At 41.6% G+C, this 24,542-nt stretch overlaps 1 protein-coding gene across 2 annotated transcripts in view; it reads left to right on the plus strand.

The window, feature by feature from the left end:
• Positions 1–1,208: 1,208 nt before the first annotated feature.
• arid1ab (AT-rich interactive domain 1Ab) overlaps positions 1,209–24,542 on the plus strand; it is a 54,946-nt gene continuing 31,612 nt past the window's right edge. For both annotated transcript variants that reach the window (XM_086279116.1, XM_086279117.1), the window contains exon 1: positions 1,209–2,484. In XM_086279116.1, coding sequence (XP_086135242.1) covers positions 1,588–2,484 — 897 coding nt within the window. In that variant the 5' untranslated portion in view covers positions 1,209–1,587. The remainder of the gene's footprint in view (positions 2,485–24,542) is intronic.

A 24,542-nucleotide genomic window follows, 5' to 3' on the forward strand; every position in this document is an offset into this window, starting at 1 on the left:
TTGAAAGCAGCACGAGGGCTGATGCTGCTGCTAGGAGAGCGCGAGGCAGGCAGGCAGAGAACACGAAGAAAAAGGGGGTGGGGAGAGAGAGAGAGTGGTGGAGAGACTTAGGGTGTCTGTTCCTGTTAATTGTATAGGGCTACTTCATGCTTTCTCCAAATATGTCCTGTCCACTGTGTGCTGGAGTGAGCCTCGACTCCTACATGATATGTTCAAATATTCAGCGGCCCTGTCACTTTTCTCACCATCGCTGTTTCTCATTTTCTATCTATCTCCACTTCCTGGTCTGAGACTGGCTCAGTCCATCCCCCATTCTTCTTCCTTTTCTGCTCCCTCTCTCTCTCTCGCGCGCTCTCTCAAACACACACATGCGCCACAAACATGCACAGGTTGTAATTTCATGCTTTCCTCCGCTTGTGCTGTTGTAGACACATGGAAGCAGTCACTTCCACCCATTAGCACACTCTTATAGAAGATGACATTGTAGCCTATTTTGTTCCACCCCTTTCACCAGCTGATAGAAACCCACAAATGAATGTAACAGAAGCGCTCACAGCTTAAGCACGAACTGCACAGTCGTGGCTGAAATAAAAAAAAATAGTATGGCAAAAGAAGGGACGGCAGAAGTGTTTTGATAACACAAAACAGTCAGTATTTAGCAGTGAGATATATAAGGAAAGACCATGAGCACCAAGCACGTGGCTATTTGAAAGATATTTGAAGTAAAAATGAAATGTGGGAAATTCTGGTTATTTGTAACGACAAACAGAGCTATTCAACATCTACTTTGTAAAGTTACGTGTATCTTAGCAGGTAGTATCCCCAGTATAAAAGCATACAACTAAAATCGTGTTTTATTTACTAGGATTATATTATGTATTATATTATAACGCATATTGATTAATTCCTATTTAAAATGAAAGACAGCACAGAGAATTAGTGTAACTTATTTTCTAAATAAACATCTCTCCAGGAGACATTAGCTTTTTATTAATTTGCGTCATTTAATTACCCTCTGTACGGCTGGCACTTTATGCTAACAAACACCGCTTCTCGAATACGTCGACGGATTTATGTATGCGCTCAGTTCAAAGCGTATTAGACCTTCAATAACGGCTCTCCTTGTGTATAAACAACAGGGAACAAGCAGTCCGAATCCAGTTGCTGTAGATTCCGCTCCGGGTTTTTATTTTCTCGCGACTTGTCGGTAAGATGGCTGTATCTCGCGGAGCCTCGTGCTGGTTTGGTTGATTTCTAGCTCGCGCTCTCGTTCTGTAACAGAAGGCCCCCCTCCAACACACACACACTCACTTGTGTCGGTTAAATTCACTTCCCTGGCTCTGTATTTATACATTTTTTCTTTCACAAACTTTCCCCTCTCTGTTTTAACTTTAAACGGAGTCGCGGTGGATTACCGGATACCGGTCCGGGCGGAGGGAAAAGGGGGGAATGAACCGGGACAACGGGTACGTTGTTATAAATATACTTGTATTTATATTCAATGGTTATTCGAAGTTTGATTGTGTGTGAGTCGCCGTGCTGAGAGAGAGGCAGAGAAAGAGTGGGGGAGAGAGAGAGAGGGATATCATGGCCGCTCAGGTCGCTAGCGTCGCCACTCTCAACACTAGCCCGCCATCCGAACTAAAAAAGCCGGATCGGGACACACAGGAGGAGTCGGTACCGGGAGAGAAACAGCATGAAAATAAGGAACCGGGACCTGACGGCGGATCTCCTGGGCAGAAGGAGCTGCAGGACGGGACCGATGCTGGAAATGCTGGGGGAGGAGGGGATCCTGACATGAAGAACGGCAACGGGAATTTACCCAGGGTAAATAATAATAGCAGTAATCAGAATGATACAGGCGGGCCCGAAGGGAATAACCATCCCGGGATGGGACACCACCACCCGGGCCCCTTTCCTCCACCTCCTTACGGTTACAACCAGCACTACACCCGGGCCCCTTTTCATCAACATGGCGGACAACAAAGCCCTGGCATGGCAGCTGCATCGGGGCCGGGCATGATGGACTCTTACCCCCCTAATTCACACGAACACGGCTACCCCAACCATTACAACAACTACAGCCCGTTCCAGAACAGGACTTCTTACCAGGGCCCGGGATACGGGGCCATGAATTCCCCGCGTAACAACCAGCCTCCGGCTGGGGGGCAGCCAGGCAAGCAACAGCCAGCAGGAGGAACCACAGCTATGGCTGCCTCTTATAATAATCAGAGATATAACATGGGAAACCAACAACCTACGTCTACGCCAACTTTAAATCAGCTTTTGACATCCCCCAGCCCTACCAGGAGCTACCCGAATTATCCCCAAGGAGACTATAACAATCAGGAGGGGGCCAACAAGGGACCAGGGGATATGGGCAGCAGTCAGTATGGTGGGGTTCATCCGGCTTGGCAACAAAGGACCCACCATCCGCCTCCCATGAGCCCGGGAAACACTGGACAACCTCCAAACAGAAATCAGGTAAACTTCACTCACTGCACTGACACACTTTGGCTGACTTAAAGTCTCTCAGTCGCTGAGAAAAAGCACTGTAGAGTTGAATATTGCATTGGACCAGCCATTGTCTATGTAGCAAGAGCTCTAAAATGGCTGCCTCTCTCTCTCTCCCAATACCACCCCTGCAATAGTGTTTAGACAGAGAAAGAAGCCGCATATTCCGTCAGAAACAACTTTCCGAGACGTGGGTATCGGTGTGTGTCCCTGCTTGGTACAGGGCAAGAGTTAGACTAAGTAGAACAAGAGTTAGCGGGGAGAAAGTGTGTGCGTGTGTGCAGGGAGATGAGGTGATATTTGTTCGCGGTATTGCTCTAGCCTCGCTGTCAGTGCTGTAACCGCTGTCATTTCTGCGAGAATCCGCAGCGAGTCCGGTTCTGTTCGGTGCCGAGCTCCCTCCGGTGCTATCAAAAGTTGTGTCAGTGGCTGTCGAGGCGATAAACAAGATGCAAATGACAGCGATAGCCGTTAAATAATATTTGCATAATCATTAAGAAAAAGAGCGCTGTGTCTGTTAAAAAGCCGCTGCAGGCCGGAGTAGAGATGTGTCTCAGAGTCGGGAGAATGGCAACAATTCCATCCCGATAAAGTGTTTACTCGGATCAAAGTGTGATTGTGACCGCGATTGATTGTCTCGACTTGAGGGTTTTCATTCATTGCGGGATCGGTTCGACTCGGTTCGCTGTCTTTTTTTCTCTGCCTCTTTCCTCCATGTGCCGCCTGTAAACACGGCCCCGGCGCTCGGAGTTGGCAAAGTGCAGATTGCCTTTGCTTTGGGATTTGAATTATGGAGGTAAAATCCTGCTGTCAGAGCCAGGAGACAGTTGGTCTTAGGTTGACATGCGAGCCGAGATCTGATTGGCTCCCCCATCCCTCTGCTCTCGGCCATTTATAATTGCATCTAATGGAAGGCTGCAGAAAAACAGCCCCCTCTGCCCAGTGTTCCTCCACTGCGTAAAGAAAACATAGTCCCTGCCTCTCTTTTTTGATTTTTTTGTTGTATTTATTATCATTTTGAGCGATTTTGAATGCAGCTATATGGTCGTGTAATTAAAAAGAATTGTAAAAACATATTTATTATTCTAGTGATATCAACAGAAATCTAAAACCCAAAGACTACTTATTTATCTGTAAATGCTAACCTATGATTTGGTTGCATTTTATTTGTGAAAGCATTTTGAGAATACAGTTTGCTCAGTTCCTCCCACTGCAGTAATTTGCATGATGATGTAGTGATGTGGAGTCACCGTTGTTTTTATTTGTGTGATTAACCTGACACGTGCTCAGTCACTGCTTTGCTGTTATTGACCTGGCATGTAAAGTTTGGGGGTTTTTTTTCTTCATTTTTTCCCATTTTTGCTTGTGGGGGGAGGGGGGTACACAGCGTGCACTGCTCCTTCAAGTCAACTGACTCCAGAACAGCAGAGAAAGTAGGTGTGGTCATATAGCCCCTCTCCTACAACTGTGTTCTGTGCTGTTTCCAGATCAGGAGTTGAGGAGACTGGTGTGGCCCTGAAAGTCTTGTGGCCACGTGATGGAGCCTGCCTGGCTGCAGTTGTGTTTACAAGCAAGCAAGGTGTCAGCCAAGTGTCACAGCTTTTTTTTTCTTCTTCTTCTTCCCGGCAGGTAGCCTAATTTACTTCCACAGGCAGAGTATGTCAACAGTGCTTACCTACATCTTTCTCTTAAGAGATAACGGCCCCTTGTGTAGTGTTTTATGCTACAGTTATGTGTCATAGGCAATGTAGGTAGGTAGAGTTGGATGCATTTGAGAATATTTTGTGGGTTTTGGCTTAATTAATTAAACATATATAGGCCACAGAGGGATGCTTTATCTGTGTACATACAGGATTGCGGGAGGCATAAAATTAAACTCTTTATTTGACATTTGCTTAAAAACAACATTTTTATATCTCTTCTGTATTCTCATTTACTTTCAGTGTCCGTTTTCTCAAAACATTTTGCACGTGGCTTTTGTAAATGAAAAGTGATAGATGGGCTGTTTGTTTTTATTTCCCACCAAAAGATGTTTCATCAGACTTTTCATCCAGAGAGGTGAACCCACCACTTGTTGCTTTAAACTTTTAAGGCGACAGCTTTTCACACATTTTGATTGCCACTTTCGCTGCATCCACAACAAGTTAAATTGCCTGCACTTAGAGCCGGATGGTGCACAGTTGTAGAGTGGCTGCAGAAGTGCTCGGTTCAGTGTGTTTTAGAACAAACACCCAGATATTCCGCAGCAATTGGACACGGGCCGTGTTTGCTTATTGCCGTCGCTTTATACAAAAAAACCCCCACATATTCCAGGACGGATGAGGGGTGTCGCGCTGAGTGCGCCCATCTTTCTCCGGAGGGCCCCTCGCTGCTGTTTCCAGCAAAGTTAGGATGCTCCTTTTTACTTTCAGTTTGTCACCTCCAGCATGTGGAATAGTGTCTGTGCCTGGGGACGGCATTAAATTTAGGCAAACTGGGAATTGCTGCTGTCAGGGTGGATGAGTTCAATTTGAGCAGGGTCCAGCCTTTATTGCTGTAGAGTTGCCATATTTACATCACTTGCTTAAATATTGGATGTCGGTAGTTAGATACATGCAGATTACGTTCCTGACATTGCATATATATTAAATAGTGCACATCTGAATCCCATCTCGTTTTATTTCTTTTCAGTTGAATATATTTTAGAAAACCTTGCACATTTTTCTAAGTGTCAGTGTGTCTAAATGGCATTTCTTTCATTTCTAAACTGAGCATTCATCAGGTTTGCGTAGTACTCAGGGTGTCAGATTGAGAGTTATGAACTTCAAATAACCCTTTTTTATATTTTCTATAATGTGTCAAAGAAATGCCCTGCCACCTTTCTTGGAATTTGTTGCTATGTTTGTGGTCGGTGATAGATTGTTAGCACAACATCTTTAACAGATTCAAATGATATTTGTGGGGGAGCTTTAATTAATTATTAAATACGCTATAGAAGGTGCTCAGCTGTAAATATTTTAATTGCCAAGTACCTTGTTATTGCAGTGTTTCCCACACATAGACTATACTTGGGCAAGCTGCCCAAATGTAGGGTGCCCTAGTGCATCTTTTTATTACTTTATTCATTCTTTTTAATGTTAGTGACTAGAGTCACCCTTGGGTAGGGTGGTTAGGTGCCTGCTGTGCTGGTCCTCGATGTCGGTCCGCTGTTTGCAGTGTCACATCCTGTAGTTTGACAGAACTCCACAGTCTTAAACCACACCAGCTGTAGTTCTTGTTTTGCTCTATAGAACCACCATAAGCTAGAGGGAAACTCTAACCAGACCCTGGAGTTCGTGGAGAACTGGTTCATGTTCCACCATGCTTAGCCCACTAAGCCAGCATCAGTAGATCTTCCTTTGCAATCTGCAGTTGAGGGAAACACTGCCTGATATGCTCAGCTGCCTCTCCAGTAAGTCTCAGTGGTCCTTGTTCTGCTCTGGAGGTGTGTTGACTGCTGGACAGTCACTTTAGTGTGAACCTGTGATGCAGGTGCCTCTACTGCACTAATTTGACAGCTAAATAGCAGTGACCTTAGCAAACTGTCCAGCCAGGAAATGGTACTGGTCAGTGCTTGTTGGTTAGCAGTAGGTGAACTTTCAAAATGAGATACTATGATGTGCCTCTACAGCTAAGTGTGTGTGAAATGCTGCAATTAATTCCCAGTGGGTGTCAAACTCTAAGGCTACGTTCACACTGCAGGCGAAAGTGCATCAAATCCGACTTTTTTGACCCTATGCGACCCATATCCGATCATGGTATGACAGTGTGAACGGCACAAATCCGATATTTTCAAATCCGATCTGGGTCACTTTCGTATGTGGTACTGAATCAGATACATATCTGATGTTTTAGAAAGCGACTGCTGTTTGAACGGTCATGTCGCATTAAATCCATCTTTTACGTCACTGACACAAGACAGACGCCAATTATCAGCTCCGGAGAAGACATTGTGAACGCTTCCTGGCCATCCAGTGAAACTGTTGGGAAGATAACGTTGAAGAAACGTGAACATTTTATTTGTACTGTATAATCTGCAGACTCTGACAGAAATCTGCAACTATCCTTTGAAGCACCGCTCCTCTCTTAAACAGCAATAAGGATACTTATTAGGCCATATGCAAATAACAAAATAACTTTATAACTTAAAGCAAAATTTGGAAACGTAAAGTCCAAAACAAGTCTTTATATTAAGGGCCATCAGTCAAACAATACTGTTTAGTCTGGATCTAAACAGAGCGCGTTGTGTGCGACGTCTTCTTTTGCGCATGCGGGCCGCTTTGAGGGTTCACACTAGAGCGCGTTTGTTGTCACATTTTGTTTGTAGTGTCAACAAGCAGACAAAAAAATCATATTTGATCAAAAAATTGGAATTGAGCATTAAGACCTGCAGTGTGAAAATGGGTTTAAAAAATACTGCACATGGATTGCTAAGTGTTCTTTGATAGCAGTCACCCCCAGTGAAAGCAGTGAATTATCGTTAAAATATGCAAACAGAAGTTATAATGAGCTAAAATTTGTTAATAGAATGATTTAGCTTGAGAATGCATTAGCTTTGTTTGTGTTTATGTCCTTTTAGCCTTGTATTTTCTCAATTTCTTCCACAGGAAGACTGATGTCTAATCCAATACTTTTCCTTCATTGGATTTAAATCCGTGGATGCTTTTCCAATGGGCTAATGAGCCTTCAGAGCAATTCCTTGCAAAAGAATTCAAGGTTTTGCTGGAAAGCTGGAGGATAATTGAACATTTTTTGGTTGTTAAGCAAATGTAAAGGTAGCAATGACTGTATTTTAGCAGAAGGCAAAAGGGCTTTGACAAACTATCATTAGTGTAACTGAATTGAGCAGACTCACAGTAACTTTAACTCTACAAGAGTTTGTCTTGATGTCAGTGGTCCAGGTGCAGAGAACACATTACCTTAATGGATATGATCTAAGACATGGTGTGTGGAGGACAGGACCTTTCACTAAGGGCAAATAAACACGTGTGGGACCCAGACTGTTTTCAAATCATAGCAAAGATATGTCACATGAGGCCACTGCTACATGCTTGTTATGTTTAGTCAGGGAGATTGTATGTTTGATGTCTGACTGCAGAGTTTGATGTGGCAGTCAGTAGACCAAAGTTCAGGTCAGTTTTTCACAGGCTACCCTCGGCTGAAGTGCTGCCGACTACATTTCAGCAGAGTTTATTAAAGGCTTCAGCTCTTCTGTCATGAGCAGTGGCACGATCAGCCTTTTAATTGGTGGCTCTGGTAATAATTCAGCAGCTGTTGGTTTTTTTTTTTTGGTTTTTTTTTGTTGTTGTGTTTTTCAACAAGCCACTCACCTGCCTTGGGCCACCTGCTCAAGATGAGTTAATGCGTTAATTGAATGGTGGATAAGGGCTCATATTATGGGTTTCCATAACACCTTGCACACAAACAAATACTCTGAAGTGGATTGTAGTGGGGTTTTGTTTTTTTGTTTTTTTTGCTTCTTTATTTGGAATGGTGTAACGCCAGGTGTGTCCCCCACCTCCCACCACCACCATCACCAGAGATGTTCAAAAAGTTTCCCTTTTGCACGGGTAAGGCCACAATTACACATTTATTAGTTTATTTAATTAACCAATAATGACAAAGCACAATAAACAAAGTTGTAGATTAACTTGGATTTATTGTTATTATTGTTATTATTATTTTTGTAGGTACTGTTTGAGAGCGTGGGAATTTGTAATGACATTGTTTGCTGCTGAGAAAATTCTAATTTGCATTTGGTTTGAGTTATTTTTTTAGTTTATTTTTTCCACTTAAAAATCGAATTAGAAAATAAGTGAAGATAAGAGAATATTTCCATAGCGTCAGTGACTAGTTAAATTTCAGTCTTTGCCAGCTTTTTTTGGGTCCAGCCTCTTGAATCTGTGCAAAATTATCTCTCCTAAAATTAAGCGTGCATAGTTGCCTCAGTTTAGTCATTGACAGGAGTACCACTACTGAGATACAGACTGTTTATACACATCACTGTATAGCACACTATCTACCGTTATTCAGTCACTTGAGAGCCTAATGCTGGTCTTTGACAGCTGGGCCAGCAGTTTCTGTTTTGTTCCTGTTCACTAAACACAACTCCCAGTTCTAAGAAAACACACAGCGCAACTTCCCACTACGGTTTGGACCCCTGTTTAATAGGGCTTGGTGCCGTGGAGAAGAGGAACACTGAGCATTCGAAAAGGAAGTTCACTCTCGGCTCTTTAGTCTGCTCTGCTGAGTAATGATTCTCCACAGGCCTCATGGACAGCATGCTGCCTCCTGGCAACTGTATTTGTGTGTGTGTGTGTGTGTGTGTGTGTGTGTGTGTGTGTGTGTGTGTGTGTGTGTGTGTGTGTGTGAGGGAGAAACGGTGTCAGTGATACCCGGGGGAAGGGGTGGTGGTGGTGTTTTGTGAATGATCTTCGTCTGCCCCTGACAGCTGTGTGTATTTCTGTGTAAAGTGCAGCAGTTATGTGGTTGTTGTGTGTTTGTGTGTCTGCCACTGCCTCAGGATCCTCTGACCTGCTCTTACTCCACGTGTCACCAGCCATCCGTCTTTCTTTACTAACATCGCTCTTTTTTTTTTTCTCTCTCAGCCACAGCACACAGCTGTGCGGTCCAGCTCAGTGTATTTTTGTTGTTCTTTTTTTTGTTTTTCCTCAGCTTCTTGCTGTTCCACCGGCATCTCCCAAACTTTATTGATTTCAAGTTGTCTCTAAAACAGTTTGTGTTGGGAGTCTTTGGTTTAGTGACTCAAAAGGTTAATACAGACACTGTCATGGTGGAAATGACTCGATCTGAATAATTGTATCCTCTTTGTTGCAATTGAAAATACATTGGGAAAAACAAGCTCCTCGTGGACAAATGTCAGGCTTGGGCTATTGCATCAGGGCATGCTGGAATGTAAAGGTAATTCATTTCTTTTGACATTTACCTTCTAAAAATGCTTCGGATTAGCATAGTAATATCCTTCTGTGGGCCTGTGTGGGACTACAGACTTCATTTACATGACGTATGGTGTGTGTGTTTTTATGGAATAAAGTGGTTAACCTTTAAATGGGTGCAGTTGTTGATACTCTGTGGTAGAGAATGATGCTTCCTCCCAGCTTTCATGCAGCTTTCACCTTTGATCTCCGCAAAGGGGGGAAAAAGCCAATGGCTCATCTATAAAGCAGGGGGGAAAGGAATATAAGGGCACAAGATGCTGCTGATCTTTCTACCTTCATTTCCTTTGTGGAACTCGGCCGTGATGTGAGCTGGAGGTGTAATTGTGCCCGCTGGTCATTACCTCGCTTTCTGTTTTGCCTAATGTGATATTCACAGGGTGTTTTTTTTTTTTTTTTTTTTCGTTGCTGTCAATAAAAGCAAAGCTGTGGAAATGACAATTCCTGTGAAAGCCCCATGTTTGAGGGGAAAAAATTCTGTTAGTAATTGATAGAAAATAAATGTGTAACAGTGAGGTAATAAAAAGCTACAACATCAGAAGCAAATGAGAAAAAAAGATTTTCTGCCTTTAACAGATTAGTTAGAAAGTAGTATTAAATGTTCTAATTAATGATCATTTATCTTTTTTCAACGAATACAGTTGGTTGAACTTTTCAGATGTTAGTACAGTCATTTTCTTTTTTTATTGTGTGACCTGCAATTTCTAATTTTGTGTGAGTCTGACTTTCAGTCTTGCTACAAAGCATATTTTGTTATATGGAAAATTCAGTTTATAGTAAAATTAAAACAACAACAACAGTAATTTGTTAACTTTTATAGGTTAGTGAACCTTGATCGCTCTGACAAAGATCAATATACTGTAAAGTAGTGTTGGAAAAGAACTCGTTAGCAAACCTCCAGAATTCTAGGTAGCACTGGGTGTTTCTTTCTCACTCTGTCTTTGTGCACTTCAAAAAATGCATACTAAGCTTAATCTATCTTTGACCACAATAAGATCTGAAATAACTCCCAATGAAGGAAAGGAGATCTGATCTGAGTCTTTGGTGAAAACAAGCAAACAAACAGAGGGCATATTGCTCATTCTCAAATCAATAACTGATCATAGGGAGTATATGTTGCAGACTGTGTAACTGCTTTGTAATTGTAATGTCTAGGTATGTTTTCAGAGAGTCACTGCTGGATACTTTGACATGCACACAATACTGCTAGATAAAGTATTTTTTTTAAGCAACTGGTTCCACATTTCTGTTTTTTCACATTATTAGTCTTTCATGTTAACAACTACAATTTTTGGGTTTTGGACTATGACAAAGCGGCTATGTTTGACAGTTTTTAAGAGTTTGTAGATGAAAAGATGAAGTGTCTGATAGAGGAAATAACTGATTAGTTGGCAGCCTTGAAGTGAATCCCCTCTGGACTGTCGGTGAGATAAAACTTAAATGTCACTTTTGTGTCTGGAAATGTAAGAGGCAAGCTTTACTGCTCTTTGACACAAGAGATTATAAAGTAATCTACTTAACAGTTTAATTGACAGTGCACATAATCAGTAGCAACAACCTTAGCAGTGACTGACATCAGAACAGTTCTTACTGCTGGAGTCTGACTTAGACTCTGTTTAAAGTTCAAAATGATGCTATTAAAAGTAAGGTACTTGTTGTTGCTTGACATAAAATAAATATCATACACTTTTACAATAAAAACAGGCCACGTTCCAGTTCAGTATCGCAGTTGGTTCCTGTACCAGGTATCAGCACCCTGTTTGGTTGATGGTTTGTTGAGCACATGGATGAGCAACCAGTGCTCAGTAGGTGCAAAGTTGCACAGGGACAAGCAGAAGAAGCAGTTTACTAGCGGTGTTGTTTCTGCCTTGTGTAGCGGGTGATTTCTGATGTGCCAGGCTGCTGTTAAGATTGTGCTGCTTTGGTGATACCTGTGGTGGCATGGCTGTAGAAAGAACAGTAACAGGCGTTGACATATTTCTCTCTCTACCTAGACATTTGCATGAGCGTGTATGTGAGAGGCGATTCTACCCACAGGAGAGTGCAAATTAACAACCCCAACGGTCTCACCACTCCAGTTTACTCTCTCTCATTTGTTTTGAAGCGTGTTGAGAACAGTTTTTTTTCTTTGTTTTTTTGTTTTTTTTACAGCTGTCTAGCTTTATTTATGTATGTGTTTAGATTATTTTAAGACTAGAAAGCCCTGCTGTAAAGTACAAAACCCCTTTTATTTCATTAAAATGACCCGTCTGTGATTCAGATTATGACCAGGCATGTTTTCCTTATGTTGACAGAGTGTCTGACGTCAGCATCAGAGTTGTGACTCTAACCATGAGGCAGCCAGTGACCCAGCCAGGTCCTTAAGTGGCTTCGCCTCATTCAGCAGCCAGGGTATTTTTGGCATACTAGTGAGTGACACACTTATCGTAATGGGTCGTCCAGGGTTCCAATGGTCAGCCTGAATAAGCATCCTTCTCGGCAGTGCCTGCTGAGCCTCGGCAACGTGATGTAACCGATCGCTGTCTTGCCTCCAATGCTGACAGAGCATTGGAGGAGTTGCTGTGCCCGCTAACCCATCGAGTGGCTTATCTCTGAGCAGGAGAGAAGAGCAGAGACCACTTTTTCTTCCATGAGCGTTCCCGTTAAAGTGTTGGTGTGACCAGAGTGCCAGTGCCACTCTTGAACTGTACTCAACAAGCCACACAGGTGTGCTTTACAGGATGAGTGTCCACTGTAACTACATTTTAACAATATTCTAAGGGTTGCTGTGTAATTGTTAATGTGTCATTAGGTTTCAAATTGTTTCACAGGTTATAATTGAAGAAATGTTTTGGCTATGTTTCACAGTCAAGGTGGGCTTAGTGTATTTTATATTAGTTCAGTATTCTGCTTTTTTGAAACCTGATTTGAAAGTAAAAATGCATTTTCAAAATGCCTTTTGTTCTGTTTAACAGTGTGTTGATAAGTTCTTCAACAAAGGTGCAATATACATGTATTACTTTCTATTACGCCACTGTTGCATGTTGAACATCTGGTTTGCTGCCTGCTGTTTCTCACCACATGCTGCACTCTTTCCACTGGCTTGCTCTCAGCCCTGCTGATCTCCCATCCAAACTCACCTTGTCTCACTCCTGGGACACAGCCGCTGTCACCTGGAAATATATGTTTGGCCTGACAGTTTGACAGCTGGGAGTCACAGCCAGTGTTCATTCTCTTGTACCACCAAACCTTAACATTGCACTGACAGGTCAGGGAGTTTTCCTACGCTTTTTTTGTACTGGGTGGTAACAGAAAGATTTTCTGATCTACCTAATTGGAGAGCCACACACACTGAGTCTATCAGTACAGTGTGGGAACCAGTTAGCACCTCACAGCTATGTTGTTAATCATCAGTAAACAGTCGCTCACATGTGCCAGTCGCCACAGTGATGTTGGTACTGATGAGTTGAGTTTCTTATTTTTAAAGTTATGGTCAAGTAACATTTTGGTCAACTGTGCAGAATCATGGTTCTGTATAGTTCTAACTACCTTTGGTCATGCAATGGTTAGTGAAGTCCTACTATGGAACGCTCAGCTTATTCAGTCATGGTTTTAGTTCTTTGAAAGCAGTCGCAGCAGAATGGCAGACACACATTGGCCATTGTCTTTTAACGGACACGTCGTTAGCATGTTTTGTTTAGTCTTGAACTTAATGAATTGATGCTTTTTTTTTTTTTTTTTTTTTTGTAACAGGATAAGTGCAGTCACAGGAAACCCAGTGCCAAGTTTGGGCTTTAACGTAACACCCCAGCTGTATTCATTTAACAGAAACATGATTAAGCTCCTGTATTTAACACATATTAGCTTCAAATTTCCTGGTGTATTAACATATATGTTTTAGCATAAAAATGTCTAATAATTGTTATAGCAACAGATCATATTTCTGCAATCTAACCACAAACCACTTTGAGACAGGGGAACTGGAAGTAATTATTCAAAACTTTTCAACATTAATAAAACTGCTGACAACCTTGCTGTAGTTTTCACCTGCCTTCTCTACACATACTGTCAGAAAGCCAGGTGTTTCAGATTCCCCTATCTTTAATATCACATGACTAGGGTTTAAGTGGTGCCTACTGGTTCTTTAACTTTATGAACTCATCATTTGACAGTCACACCATATTCACAGGTTTTCTTGATAATTTCGCTTGGAAATATGTCAAATTATACCTGTTTTTAAACCATATCTCTTGAGCTTTTCTTTCCATCTCGAGTGTGGATGTTTAAATCGGATATGAACAAACTTCCCTTCAAAATGCGTGGATGGACACAAACCACTTGTACTGTTGTTATTATGTCTGGAATTTCTCCTTATTTCTCAAACTGTCACAGAAGATGGCTTCCCCTCCCTGAGCTTGGTTCTGCCAGTTGTCTCTTCCTGTTAAACAGGAGTTCTTCCTCCCCACCATTGCCATGCTTGCTCATAGGGGACATCTATCCATACCTCGCTTCATCTTGATCTCGAGAGAAGTAGTTTGAAAAAATAAATTTGAGGTTGAGTTGTTACCAGATCTCCCATTTTTTTGTTGGAAGATTGAGTTGTCTGAGCTCATGATCTGGTGGGATGATGAGCAATTTAGTTGTTATTATCTGAGTATTTGTTCCCCAAATGCAATTGAAAGTTCAAAAGCTACAAAGTAGAGCTCCAGTTAAGTTGTTTTTGTCAAACTACATTGCCATTAACTGAGCCAGCAGCATGTGCAGACACTGCTGTCTGTGCTGCCGCCACAGTTTATTTCTCCCTGTGTGATTGTTAAATGTCAGAGTAAAGTGGAAGCTAAAGAAAGAACCGGCTAGTCTTTAAGGTTTTACAAATGTTCTGCTATCAAACCTTATTTTAACAGACCCAGGAATACCTGTAATATATGCGACATCTACCTATGGCTGCTTGTCATTGGAAATAAAAGTGCCCAGAAATGCAAAGGGTCCCTTTTAAGCAGCAGTGCTTTCCTTTATACCTTTTAACCCAACCCTAATTCATGCAAGAGCAGCGCCTTGTTTTTTTTCTTCTAGCTCCTACTTTTCTGTTGTCGCCTCTGTTGTTCTTCTAAGCTTTAAATAGCCCTGGAAAAGCTTCACTTCTTCCTTCATCTCGCAGAGATGTGAAAGCAGATTTTGTCATCAGAGTGCACGAGTTCCCTTCTTCTTCTCCTCCCAGAACAGCTTTTGAGTTCTTTGGAACAGCTGGGTGAACATCTGGGTGTGTAGGGTGCTGTTCCCTCTGCTCAGTACGGATGATAGCACCAGCAGGCGCCGGCTGCCGCCCCCTCTACCCAGCCCAATCCTCGTGCTTGCTTTTATTCAGAGTCATGCAGCGGTCAGCACCAAGTAGAGGTTGATGCATTTGGAAAGCTAAGACTTAATTGTTTAATTGAGAATGTGCCCCCCTTCTTAGCTTGCTTACTGTAGCTTACAGGTATAGATTTTTCCACAACTATTTGGACACATTGGTAGGCTTTGCTTAAGCTTTCCTTAAGCTCTTCTGAACAAGCAATCTCAATTGTTTACTACGCTGGAGTTGGGACTTTGCTGTGTTTGGCGCTCGGTTCAGTTACTATAATGATCACACAGTTTTTAACACCCCTGGGAAAATTTTAAAACTTGTCTTTTAATTCGATTTAAATAATGTTATGAATTATTAAGGTAATAAGAATTTTTAATAAGGTTTCCCAAAATGTAATTAGCCCTTAGATACTGATATCCAAATGGGACTAACATTACAGCCTGGGGCAGGTCTTGGTCATCATTTATTTAAATGAATCAGTATGATTGGTCATTGCTGTAGTGCAACTTTTTTTTTTTTTTTTGGCATAAAGCTTCTGATGCGTTTTTATATTACTTGAAAAAATGTCTGTACTGTGCTGATGTGAGACCTGAGTTCTGGTTTCAGGATGTTGCGTTTCCTGATATGTCACGTTGAAGAATATGAATGTTTTTTTGTTGTTTTGGTTTTATAAGAAGGACTTTCTTTATGCTAATCACTATAGCCTTAGTTGAATAAATGCTAAATGATGTCAAAACATGGACAACATCAAGATCAGTTCATATCACGGTCTAATGTAATTAGGACACATATAAAGAGTAGGAATGGAAATGGGTTAAAATTACAGCTAGCTAAATTATATTCCAAATAATCTTTAGGTGGAAAGTTTTTTAAATCCAGCTCTCCAAGTTTGGTGCTATTTTGTCACTGTCTTGTATCATTTAACAAAAAAAATCTGTTTTAAGTCTAATCTTAAAAGTGCACAGTGTCTGTCTCCTAAATCTAAACTGGGAGCTGGTTCCACAGAGGAGGGGCCTGAAAGCTGAAGGCTCTGCCTCCCATTCTACTTTTAAGGAACCACAAATAAGCCAACAGTCTGAGAGTGAAGTGCTCTATTGGGATGATTTACAATGACTTTAAATTTGCTTCTGAATGTAACAGGGAGCCAATGAATACAGTCAAGGACAGCTACAAGCAGCTTAGCCAGCGACAGGATTGCTTACGTGTAACAGTTTTGTACTCTGGGAGCGATGAAGGCTAGAAATTCTAAAACAAGTCATCAAATTTATTTGGATGTGAGTTAATGAAATATGCGGTTTAGGTATATTTTATGATGATTTTGGTTTTTCCCTTGCATAAAAGATAGGATGACTTCCACCAAAATCAAAAACTATACATGTTCCAGATGGGGGAATAGTTAATTTAAGCATTATTTCCACATTGAAGACACCCATAAACATATGAGTAGGTGAATTGAGAATAAAATAATCCCTACAGGTGTAAATGGATATAAATCTAATAATACTGTATTTTTTGGACCGTAAGGCGCACCGGATTATAAGGCATTAAACGAAACAAAACGGTCAGATAAGTCAAACTTTACTCAACTCATTCCTCTTGCTTCCTCCACTTCTATACCATTGATTCATTAATGCTGAATTCTCTGGTAGCGGCTCTATAAACACTGGAACAACAGTATATGTTGTTCCAGTGTTTTTCTAATTTTTGCTTTGTAACTTTGCACTGTCCACTTTCTGCTGTAACAAAACAAATTTCTCACGTGTGGGACTAATAAAATGTTTTCTTATCTTACATTAATGACTAATCTCATATTGTGGCTGGATTACCTCAGTTGTTCTCCCCTACTGAAGTTTGGTCCATTTACAGCAATTTTCCATGCGATTGCATTTGTCAAAATAAAACATCGGGAACTTTTATCAAGTGGAAAAAATTTAGCGTTCATTCTCCAGGTTCACTGTGTTACGCTTTGTTATGCTAACATAGCTGTGTCGCTAGCGATCACTAGCACAGCATTATATACCATCTAATCCAACTTCAGTAACCCTACAAACGTCACTATTGTGTAGTTTTCTGTCTTCATTCATGTTGGAAGTGATAGCAGAGCTGTACATTTTATTTTTTTCCAGAAATCTCTCAGTCAGAACATGATATATCATGTTTAGATAACTAGCGAAACAAGCGAGCTAACTTCCTGCTTACTTCTAACTCCGTTAAATTAAATAAATTCTGTTTTCATGGATGCCTGGATGTTAAACTTAATTGTTACACCTGGTAAAGCAGCAATACTGATCATTTTATTAAAGATGAAAGAATTTACACAGTGTTCGTTTGACTTTGGGACCTGACGCGGACGAAGTTTTGGACCCAGATTACTATGAGTTGCGAGGCTCCTGACTACGGTAGCCATAATGCTCAGACAATCCATCCAGTGGTGCGGCTTCGTAGCTTAGCAAAGTCCTACTAAAACATTTTTTGACAGATTTTTGAGCGCCGTGTACCACATAAAATCGAGGTCAGTAAACACAGCCAGAATTCATAGATAAGGCGCACCAGATTATAAGGTGCACTGCCGATTGTTGAGGATTTTAAGTGCGCCTTATAGTGCGGAAAATATGGTAGATGTAACGGCAATTTTTGCTGCTATACCATAAATAAAGACAAGAGGTTTAATATTCCGCCTAGGTTCTTGGTCCTCTGTCTGCTGTATGTGAGTTCAAAGGGAAGTGTTACCAGCATGACTCCTTACACAGCTGTAAAAATGTCACTAGAGAAAGTGGATGAGGAACACCGTCACTTACTGTGGAGGAAAGTGCTTAACCCTTCACTTGTACAGCGACAGTGTTCAGAGCTTAAACAGTGAAGTCGGGTGACACTGGGCAGCTCCCACTGTGAACGTGAGTGCCGGCATTAACGTGGGGTCAGTTTTCGCTGCGCAGGTTCACCTGACGGACCCTTAGAAACAAATCTTAGCCTCTGACTTGACATTGGTGATAAAGAGCAGGATATCCTCTCTCTTTATGGATGTGACTTGTATGACGTAGCCACCGTCTGAGAGGGGCCGTAGCCAGCAAGTGTTGTTGCTGTAGTGTGTTTGCATGTCCAAGGGCTTTAACACTGAACAGTAGTGTGTGTGTGTGTGTGTGCCGAGTCAAGGCCATGTGGCTGTGTGGCGGATTAAATTAGCAGCAGTCCCCCCCCCCCCCTCGGTCCATCTGCTCTGCTTGGCCCCATAGACTCCAGCTTTGCACTCAAGCTTTGCCCCACCCACTTCACCCTCCCCAGTGCCTGACAAATCCCTTTCCCCAACCCCATGTCACACACGCGCTTTTGACTAGTTGCTATATCCACCAGCAGCCCCTGTTATCATGACACAATATACTCCATGCAACCTCTTCTGCCAAGAGTGCTCTGGCTTCCCTCTATGCAGATTAGCCATGTGCTAATTGTAGTTATTTTTTTATTTTTTATTTTTTTATGGAACAGAGGGGAAGCGTTTCCTTCAGAATTGATTAGATGACTGAGCAGAAAAAGGAAAGAGTACCGTGTTGTGGCTTGAGACGTAATCCAGCACGCATAGTTAAGGCTTCTGTGTGAGGAAGGTTTGTTGTAAACCTTTAAGTCACGTCGAGTCAAGAACGATGTGCCAGGAGTTTAGTGAGATTCTGCCTCCAAACAAACACCTCAGAGACTTGAACTGATTCTGATGAGTCGGTTTGTAATACATTTTGATGAGTGCATTTATACTGATATCCTTGGTTTTAGTGTAAATTTTATTGATTTAAATCTGTTATATATTATTCATGAGGAAATGTAGTTCTAATCATTTTTGCAATGCCAAATTATTTCCATAGAATACTGGTTACTGGCATATTTTCATCTTTCGCATGATAAGATGCCAGTAACCTTTCTAAAGGTGTAAAAAAAACAAAAGAAAAATCAACCTGACAGGAAAAAGTGGTAGCTGCAACACTTTGTCACATACCTTTTGATCTGTGTTTGTCAGGGAATTCCCCTACATAACAGAACTTCTTTTTTTTCCCCCCAAGTCACATTACTTTTATAATGCCATACTAAAAATTTAATACCCACTGAAAATGAATGTTAACTTATTTTACACTCTGATTTATGGCTAAATGCTGAGGACAATGACGGGCACACCACCTCGCCGGTTATATAACAAGCAGTCTATTTCATGAGAATAGAATGTCATAGAATATTTTATTTGTAATTGGAATGAGTTATTTTCAGATACCATGTTTTTTCTTTGTTGTCTGATTTGCTCTTTTATGTTATTTATGTGTGGCTAAGGTAAACCACTGGCATTCACAGGGTCATGGTAAATGTTAAAAATTAACGGACATCTATTATGATCCTTTTCTAAACCTTATTTTTATATTTGGATTCTATCATAATAGCTTTGCATGATTCACAGATCAAAATAATTCTTCATTTATCTCGTGCTGAGCCTCGCTACTGCTCCTCTGTCTGAAATGAGCCTCTATTTAACTTCTTATTTGCTGCCCCTCATAATCTTGCTACAGAAGATGTGTGACATGACCATATAAGGGATATGCTCTCTGATTCTCAGTGGCACCACACAGATCCTACAGGAGAAAATATATATATGTATGTATGTGTTTGTGTGTGTGTGTGTGTGTGTGTGTGTGTGTGTGTGTGTGTGTGTGTGTGTATATATGTATGTGTGTGTGTGTGTGTGTGTGTGTGTGTGTGTGTGTGTATATATATGTGTGTGTGTGTGTGTGTGTGTGTATATATGTATGTGTGTTGTGTATGTAAATGACACTAAATGGGGAAAGCAGATTATAAAAGAGAGTTATAATGTGACCAAGCTAATTTAGTGCTATTGTTACCCAGGAGTATATATTTCTAAAGGTTGCTAACATCTCGTAGGGTTAGCCATCAAGCAAGAGAGTGCTACCTGTTAATTTGGGGGGTTTTGTAAGTCGAACAATAAATATAACAGTTTCTCTGAGGTCTTTTTTTTTTTTTTTTTCTCCCAGATGCTGTGTTTTAATGTTCAGTGTAATTTGTTTGGGTGTGTCATGCTAACATGCTAGAAGCCCTTTCAAGGTAACACCAAAAAGCAAATGTTAAAATTGGTGAGAGCTCTGCATAGTCTGTTGAATTTAATATTGGATGCATCTTTGTTGTATATGAAAGTAAACTGGAACTTAATGTCATTTTTTTTCAGTCAAAACATAACATTTGAATTCTCTGCTGTACACTGTGGGGATTTTAACGGACAAAGTCAATTGGTTAGTCAAGAAAGGGGAAATAGTTCAAAGTGTTAAATGCTGTTCTAAAATAGACTCAAATGTTTATCATTCACAGAGTGGCCTTTGTTGAAAAACTGGAATTGAGAATCTAGCTTTTAATACTGTATGCTGTAAGAAAGTAGTTTTATAAATTCCATGAGATGGACCATATTTTGCCAGTAAGTGGCAGGTGGCAGGTTTCTCTGCGAGACCTTTATTGTGGCCATTTGTCTTTCAAAGCACTTGGATTCAAAGCACTTGCACTCAGCTCGGTAGTGTTGCGTGCCTTATCGTCTTTCCGCTGTGTCCATCTTGACCTCACCACTAAAACCACTGACATTCTCCTGTGATACATCAGAAACGATTCTCTTTCTGTCCTTCGCCTTGAACATTCAACCACCAACCATGCCCATACTGTTAAAGATATGGCTGTTTCACCTTGAAATCCAGTGTCCTTTTAAATAGATCAGAAACTAACAAATGATATGTATAGATCTCCTCTATTGGAATTTTTTCCCTCAACCTTGTACTGCTAATCTTTGCTAACATAATTCTACTTTTATTCTTTTTTTTTTCTTTTTTTTTTTTTTGGTTTTGATAAAATTCTCAAGTTGAGGAGCAGCAGCAGTGCTAATTCTGTAAGCAAGAGAACGCTAAACAGACTCTTGTATAGCATTCACAGGCCTCTGTCTACAAGATGCAGTAGACTCTTTAGTTGGGTTAAAGCAGACATTCGCGCACCTACAAAGGCCTCTACAAAAGCTCTCTGGGAATTTGAAGGATGTGTAATGGTATGTCCGATGTGAACAACTTAAGCAATCCAAGGAAAATACTGGTAAACAGATCAATGAAGTGCCGAGCAGTAGGCCGGCCACAGCTATCTCCCAGCCTGCAGAGTACAGATGTGTTAACATGATCGAATGAGGCAGAGAGGTAAAACAAACACCCTGCGTTCCTCATCTTTATGCTGAGCTGTAAACCATATGCATTTAAATCCATCGAGCCAAAACATGAATGTGATAAGATTATATTGAGCGCGGTTTTCGACACATCCTACCCATATTGTGTGGTCATGATGGCGATTCATTGGATTTTTGGAGTTTGGCTTCAGCTACTTTAATTATCCAAACAGGTTATTGAATGCTAATTGACTGACTACATTGCAGATTAAATTTGTCACATTGCCAGTTGTGTGATAGCAGATTTATAATTTATGGGTGTTTTTTTTGTTGTTTTTTTTTGGGGGGGGGGGGGATTTAACGCATATGAAGGCCAAAGCCCGCAAAATAGGGCTCAAGGTAGTAGTTATTTTTTATGCTTTACTGATTTCTAAAAAGGTCAGTGACTTTGATCCAGTGACTTTGCAGTTAATTATTACAATAGTTACGTTACGTAGAAACAAAGTTTATAAATCTGTTAATGCCGTGCTGCTCATTGTGGCAAGTCATAATCACAAATTATTGCGGTCAGGAATGTCATCGACGATTAAAAACAGTTGCTCAATTCAAGCTTTTGAAACATCATGCATTTATTGAACTTTTTTTTTAAGAGTGGATTTCCCTGAACTGATGAAGCCTGTCAGGTAGAGACAACTGCTTGTCCCCACAATCTGGAGTCTACACCGTGGAAGGTCTGCGGGTGTATCAGAGAAAATAAATACATTTATACTGGGTGTATACTGGGAGAACTGGTCCACGTAAAGTGGAAAAACAGCAAAACAGGAGCATTATTGATTCAACGAATACAACAAATTAATTTTTCTTCTAAATGATGTTTTCATAATCTTTAGAAGCACAAATTGTGCTAACACAATTCAATGGAGTGCAGTCTACCTGTTTCTTCTGCTTTTTCACCTCATTTTCCTACAGAAAAGATTTAGAATGTTTAATAGTTATGACTCAAAAAATAAGAAAATGAAGCCTAATTTTAAATACGTTAACACACTTGTGAACAGTGCACGCTCACCTTCACTATCTCCTGACCTGATCAAAGCACCCCTATCTGCATCTGTGGAGTGGGTGATAACTGAGACACGAGAGGGAGAAGAGTGGTTGTTTCGGGAGCCGTTACTATGCACGTTCCACTCCGGGCTGGAAACCCCGATTGTAGTCAAGTCGTACTTGCGAGCTCTCTCCCCACTGAGCTGGGTGCCGAGCTGTCATGGTTCTTAATGGAAAAGCCAGTTTGTTCGCTCATTTAGAAATATTCTCACTGCTGGCAAAAGTATCGACCGAAATTGGTGAGGGGAAGAAAGGTTGATTGTTTTATGGCCCAGTCATCGCTGGGAGATTTTTGTCTAAATGAGAAATAGATTTTACCTTTAGTGTGCCGGCTTTTGTAGTTTGTTTGCATGCTAGTCATTTTTCATGTGGATTGGAGGACATTACCGGTGATTCAGGCCTCGGTGGCACACTTTACAGATGACTCAGGAGGCTCTGTCTAACTGCTTAAGCAGCTCATTAGAAAAGAGCTATAGGATATTTCTGTCCAGTGAAAGAAACCGCTCCAGTTTTTTTTTTTTTTTCCTCCTCTTGGCTCCTCATTGCCATAATTGGACAAAAGAAACTTTTGGAAATGTGTAAAAAAACAGCAACAATGTGGTGTCTGCTTCACTGCTTTCTACCAGTCATATTTAAGCTGTGTAGAGTGATGTTTGGACTCCTATTTTGGCATGACTGGGGAGGGGGGGCAGCAGGCATGGTGTCCTTTCTTCGAGTCTGAGGTTAAAAGTGCATTAGAGGTCACAGTGGAGCCTGTTACCTCTACCCCTGGTGCGGTCGGTAATGACCCAAGGGAGTGCAAGATACCCCATCCCACCTCCCACTGTTCCCACCTACTCCTTCCCTGCACAGACATCCAACACAACACACAAACACACACTCTTGTGAACCTGGAGGAGCTCAGGAGAGTTTGGCCTGGAGGAGGCTAGAGGGAAAATCTGGAGTGGAATATGTTATCTTGGATAATGTCGGTTGACCACGCTGACAGCTTGTTGATCCACCCCTTCTCCACACACCCCCCCACCACCACCTCCAACAGCTACAGTCTTCTGGAACACACACACATATTTTCACACACTCGCAAACACACAAGCCTCCTACTGAGTCACCCCCTACCCCGACCTCCCCCTCTTTCATTGCAGCACTGTCATTCATAGAGTGCCAAAGCCTGCTGCTTTATTAAAGCCCAGGAAGAGCAAGCCCTGGCCCGGGTTCAAACAGCAGTGCAGCTGGGACCTGTTACATTTTCGGCAGACTGCCCTCTCCGTCTCACTGGCTATAAATAGCCCCAGTGGTTGTCTCCCTTAACCGAGGAAAAGAGGTTTTTGGGGGAGGAAAAACACACCCGTACGCACACGCGCGCGCAGGCACACACACACACACTCACACTTGCACACAGATTAATAACCGTGGGAAGCAATGAAACCTTTGTGTCTGCTGCCCGAGGTCAGCAGGCCAGGAGGTGTTGCTACTTCAAAGACCCCGTTGTGGTTTGTACTTTCAGACGCCGCTGCGGTGGGTTTGATGGGAACATGCACAGGCTGTCAGAAGTGTGATGTGTTGATGGCATCAGACCATGGCAAACGAGCAGAAAACTTGTTGTGAATTGCTATTTGTTTATTTTTCCACTTGATGACCAGTTAATAATGCTGCAGTGGAATCCCATTTTATTAATTTTTTAGAAATATTGGATATACTTTTTTTTTTTCTCATGCTGGGGGAGTGTTGTGTCGGAAGGGATCCCACCATGTGTTATGTACACACAAACACACTGTCACCGACTTTATGGCATAGACATTTTATGACACTGGTTCCAGCTGTTGACAGATGAAGCTACCTCATTGTAAACCACTACCAACCCAGAATATGCCATCTGACTCCGTAACATTCCCTGTTTTTACCACGTGGATCTCTACGAGTCCAGGATGCCCTAGGTCATTCCCCACATCCACCACCCCACCCTTTATCCTTACACGGCTTCCAGCTGAGAGGTGGGCACAGCTCCAGCCACCGCAGACACTTCCACTTCCTTAAGCTTATTTTCATAGAAACCTTTACCAACGTCTCTGCCGTAACAGTATCCACCCACTGGCACAATGATCTCCTGGGCCGGGAAATGCTCCTGGCGGATGTAGTGGGCTTATTCATTCATTCATGGCCAATTTTTTTTCCCTTTCTATTTGGAAAGTAAATCCACTACAGTTTTTTTCCCCCTCCCTTCTGCTTTTTGTTCTATATTTGCTTGATTACACTGTGGCTGGTTTATGAGATGATGCTCATAGGACACACTGCAGTGGAGTCATGCTGAGTAATGCCTTCTCAAGACAACTCACTAAAAAAGGTTCTAAAATAACTCTAGCTAAATTTGACCTGGACCGCATTTTCTCATCCTTTTCTGTCACTTCACTGTGCTCTGAACAAGATCCCTTTATTTCTATCACTATAGAGCTTGTTA

Source organism: Aulonocara sp. 'chitande type north' Nkhata Bay, linkage group LG22 (genome assembly GCF_057382095.1).
Source record: "Aulonocara sp. 'chitande type north' Nkhata Bay isolate Kocher_YH1m ecotype deep benthic linkage group LG22, A_spYH_male_GT1.1, whole genome shotgun sequence".
Lineage (NCBI taxonomy): Eukaryota > Metazoa > Chordata > Actinopteri > Cichliformes > Cichlidae > Aulonocara > Aulonocara sp. 'chitande type north' Nkhata Bay.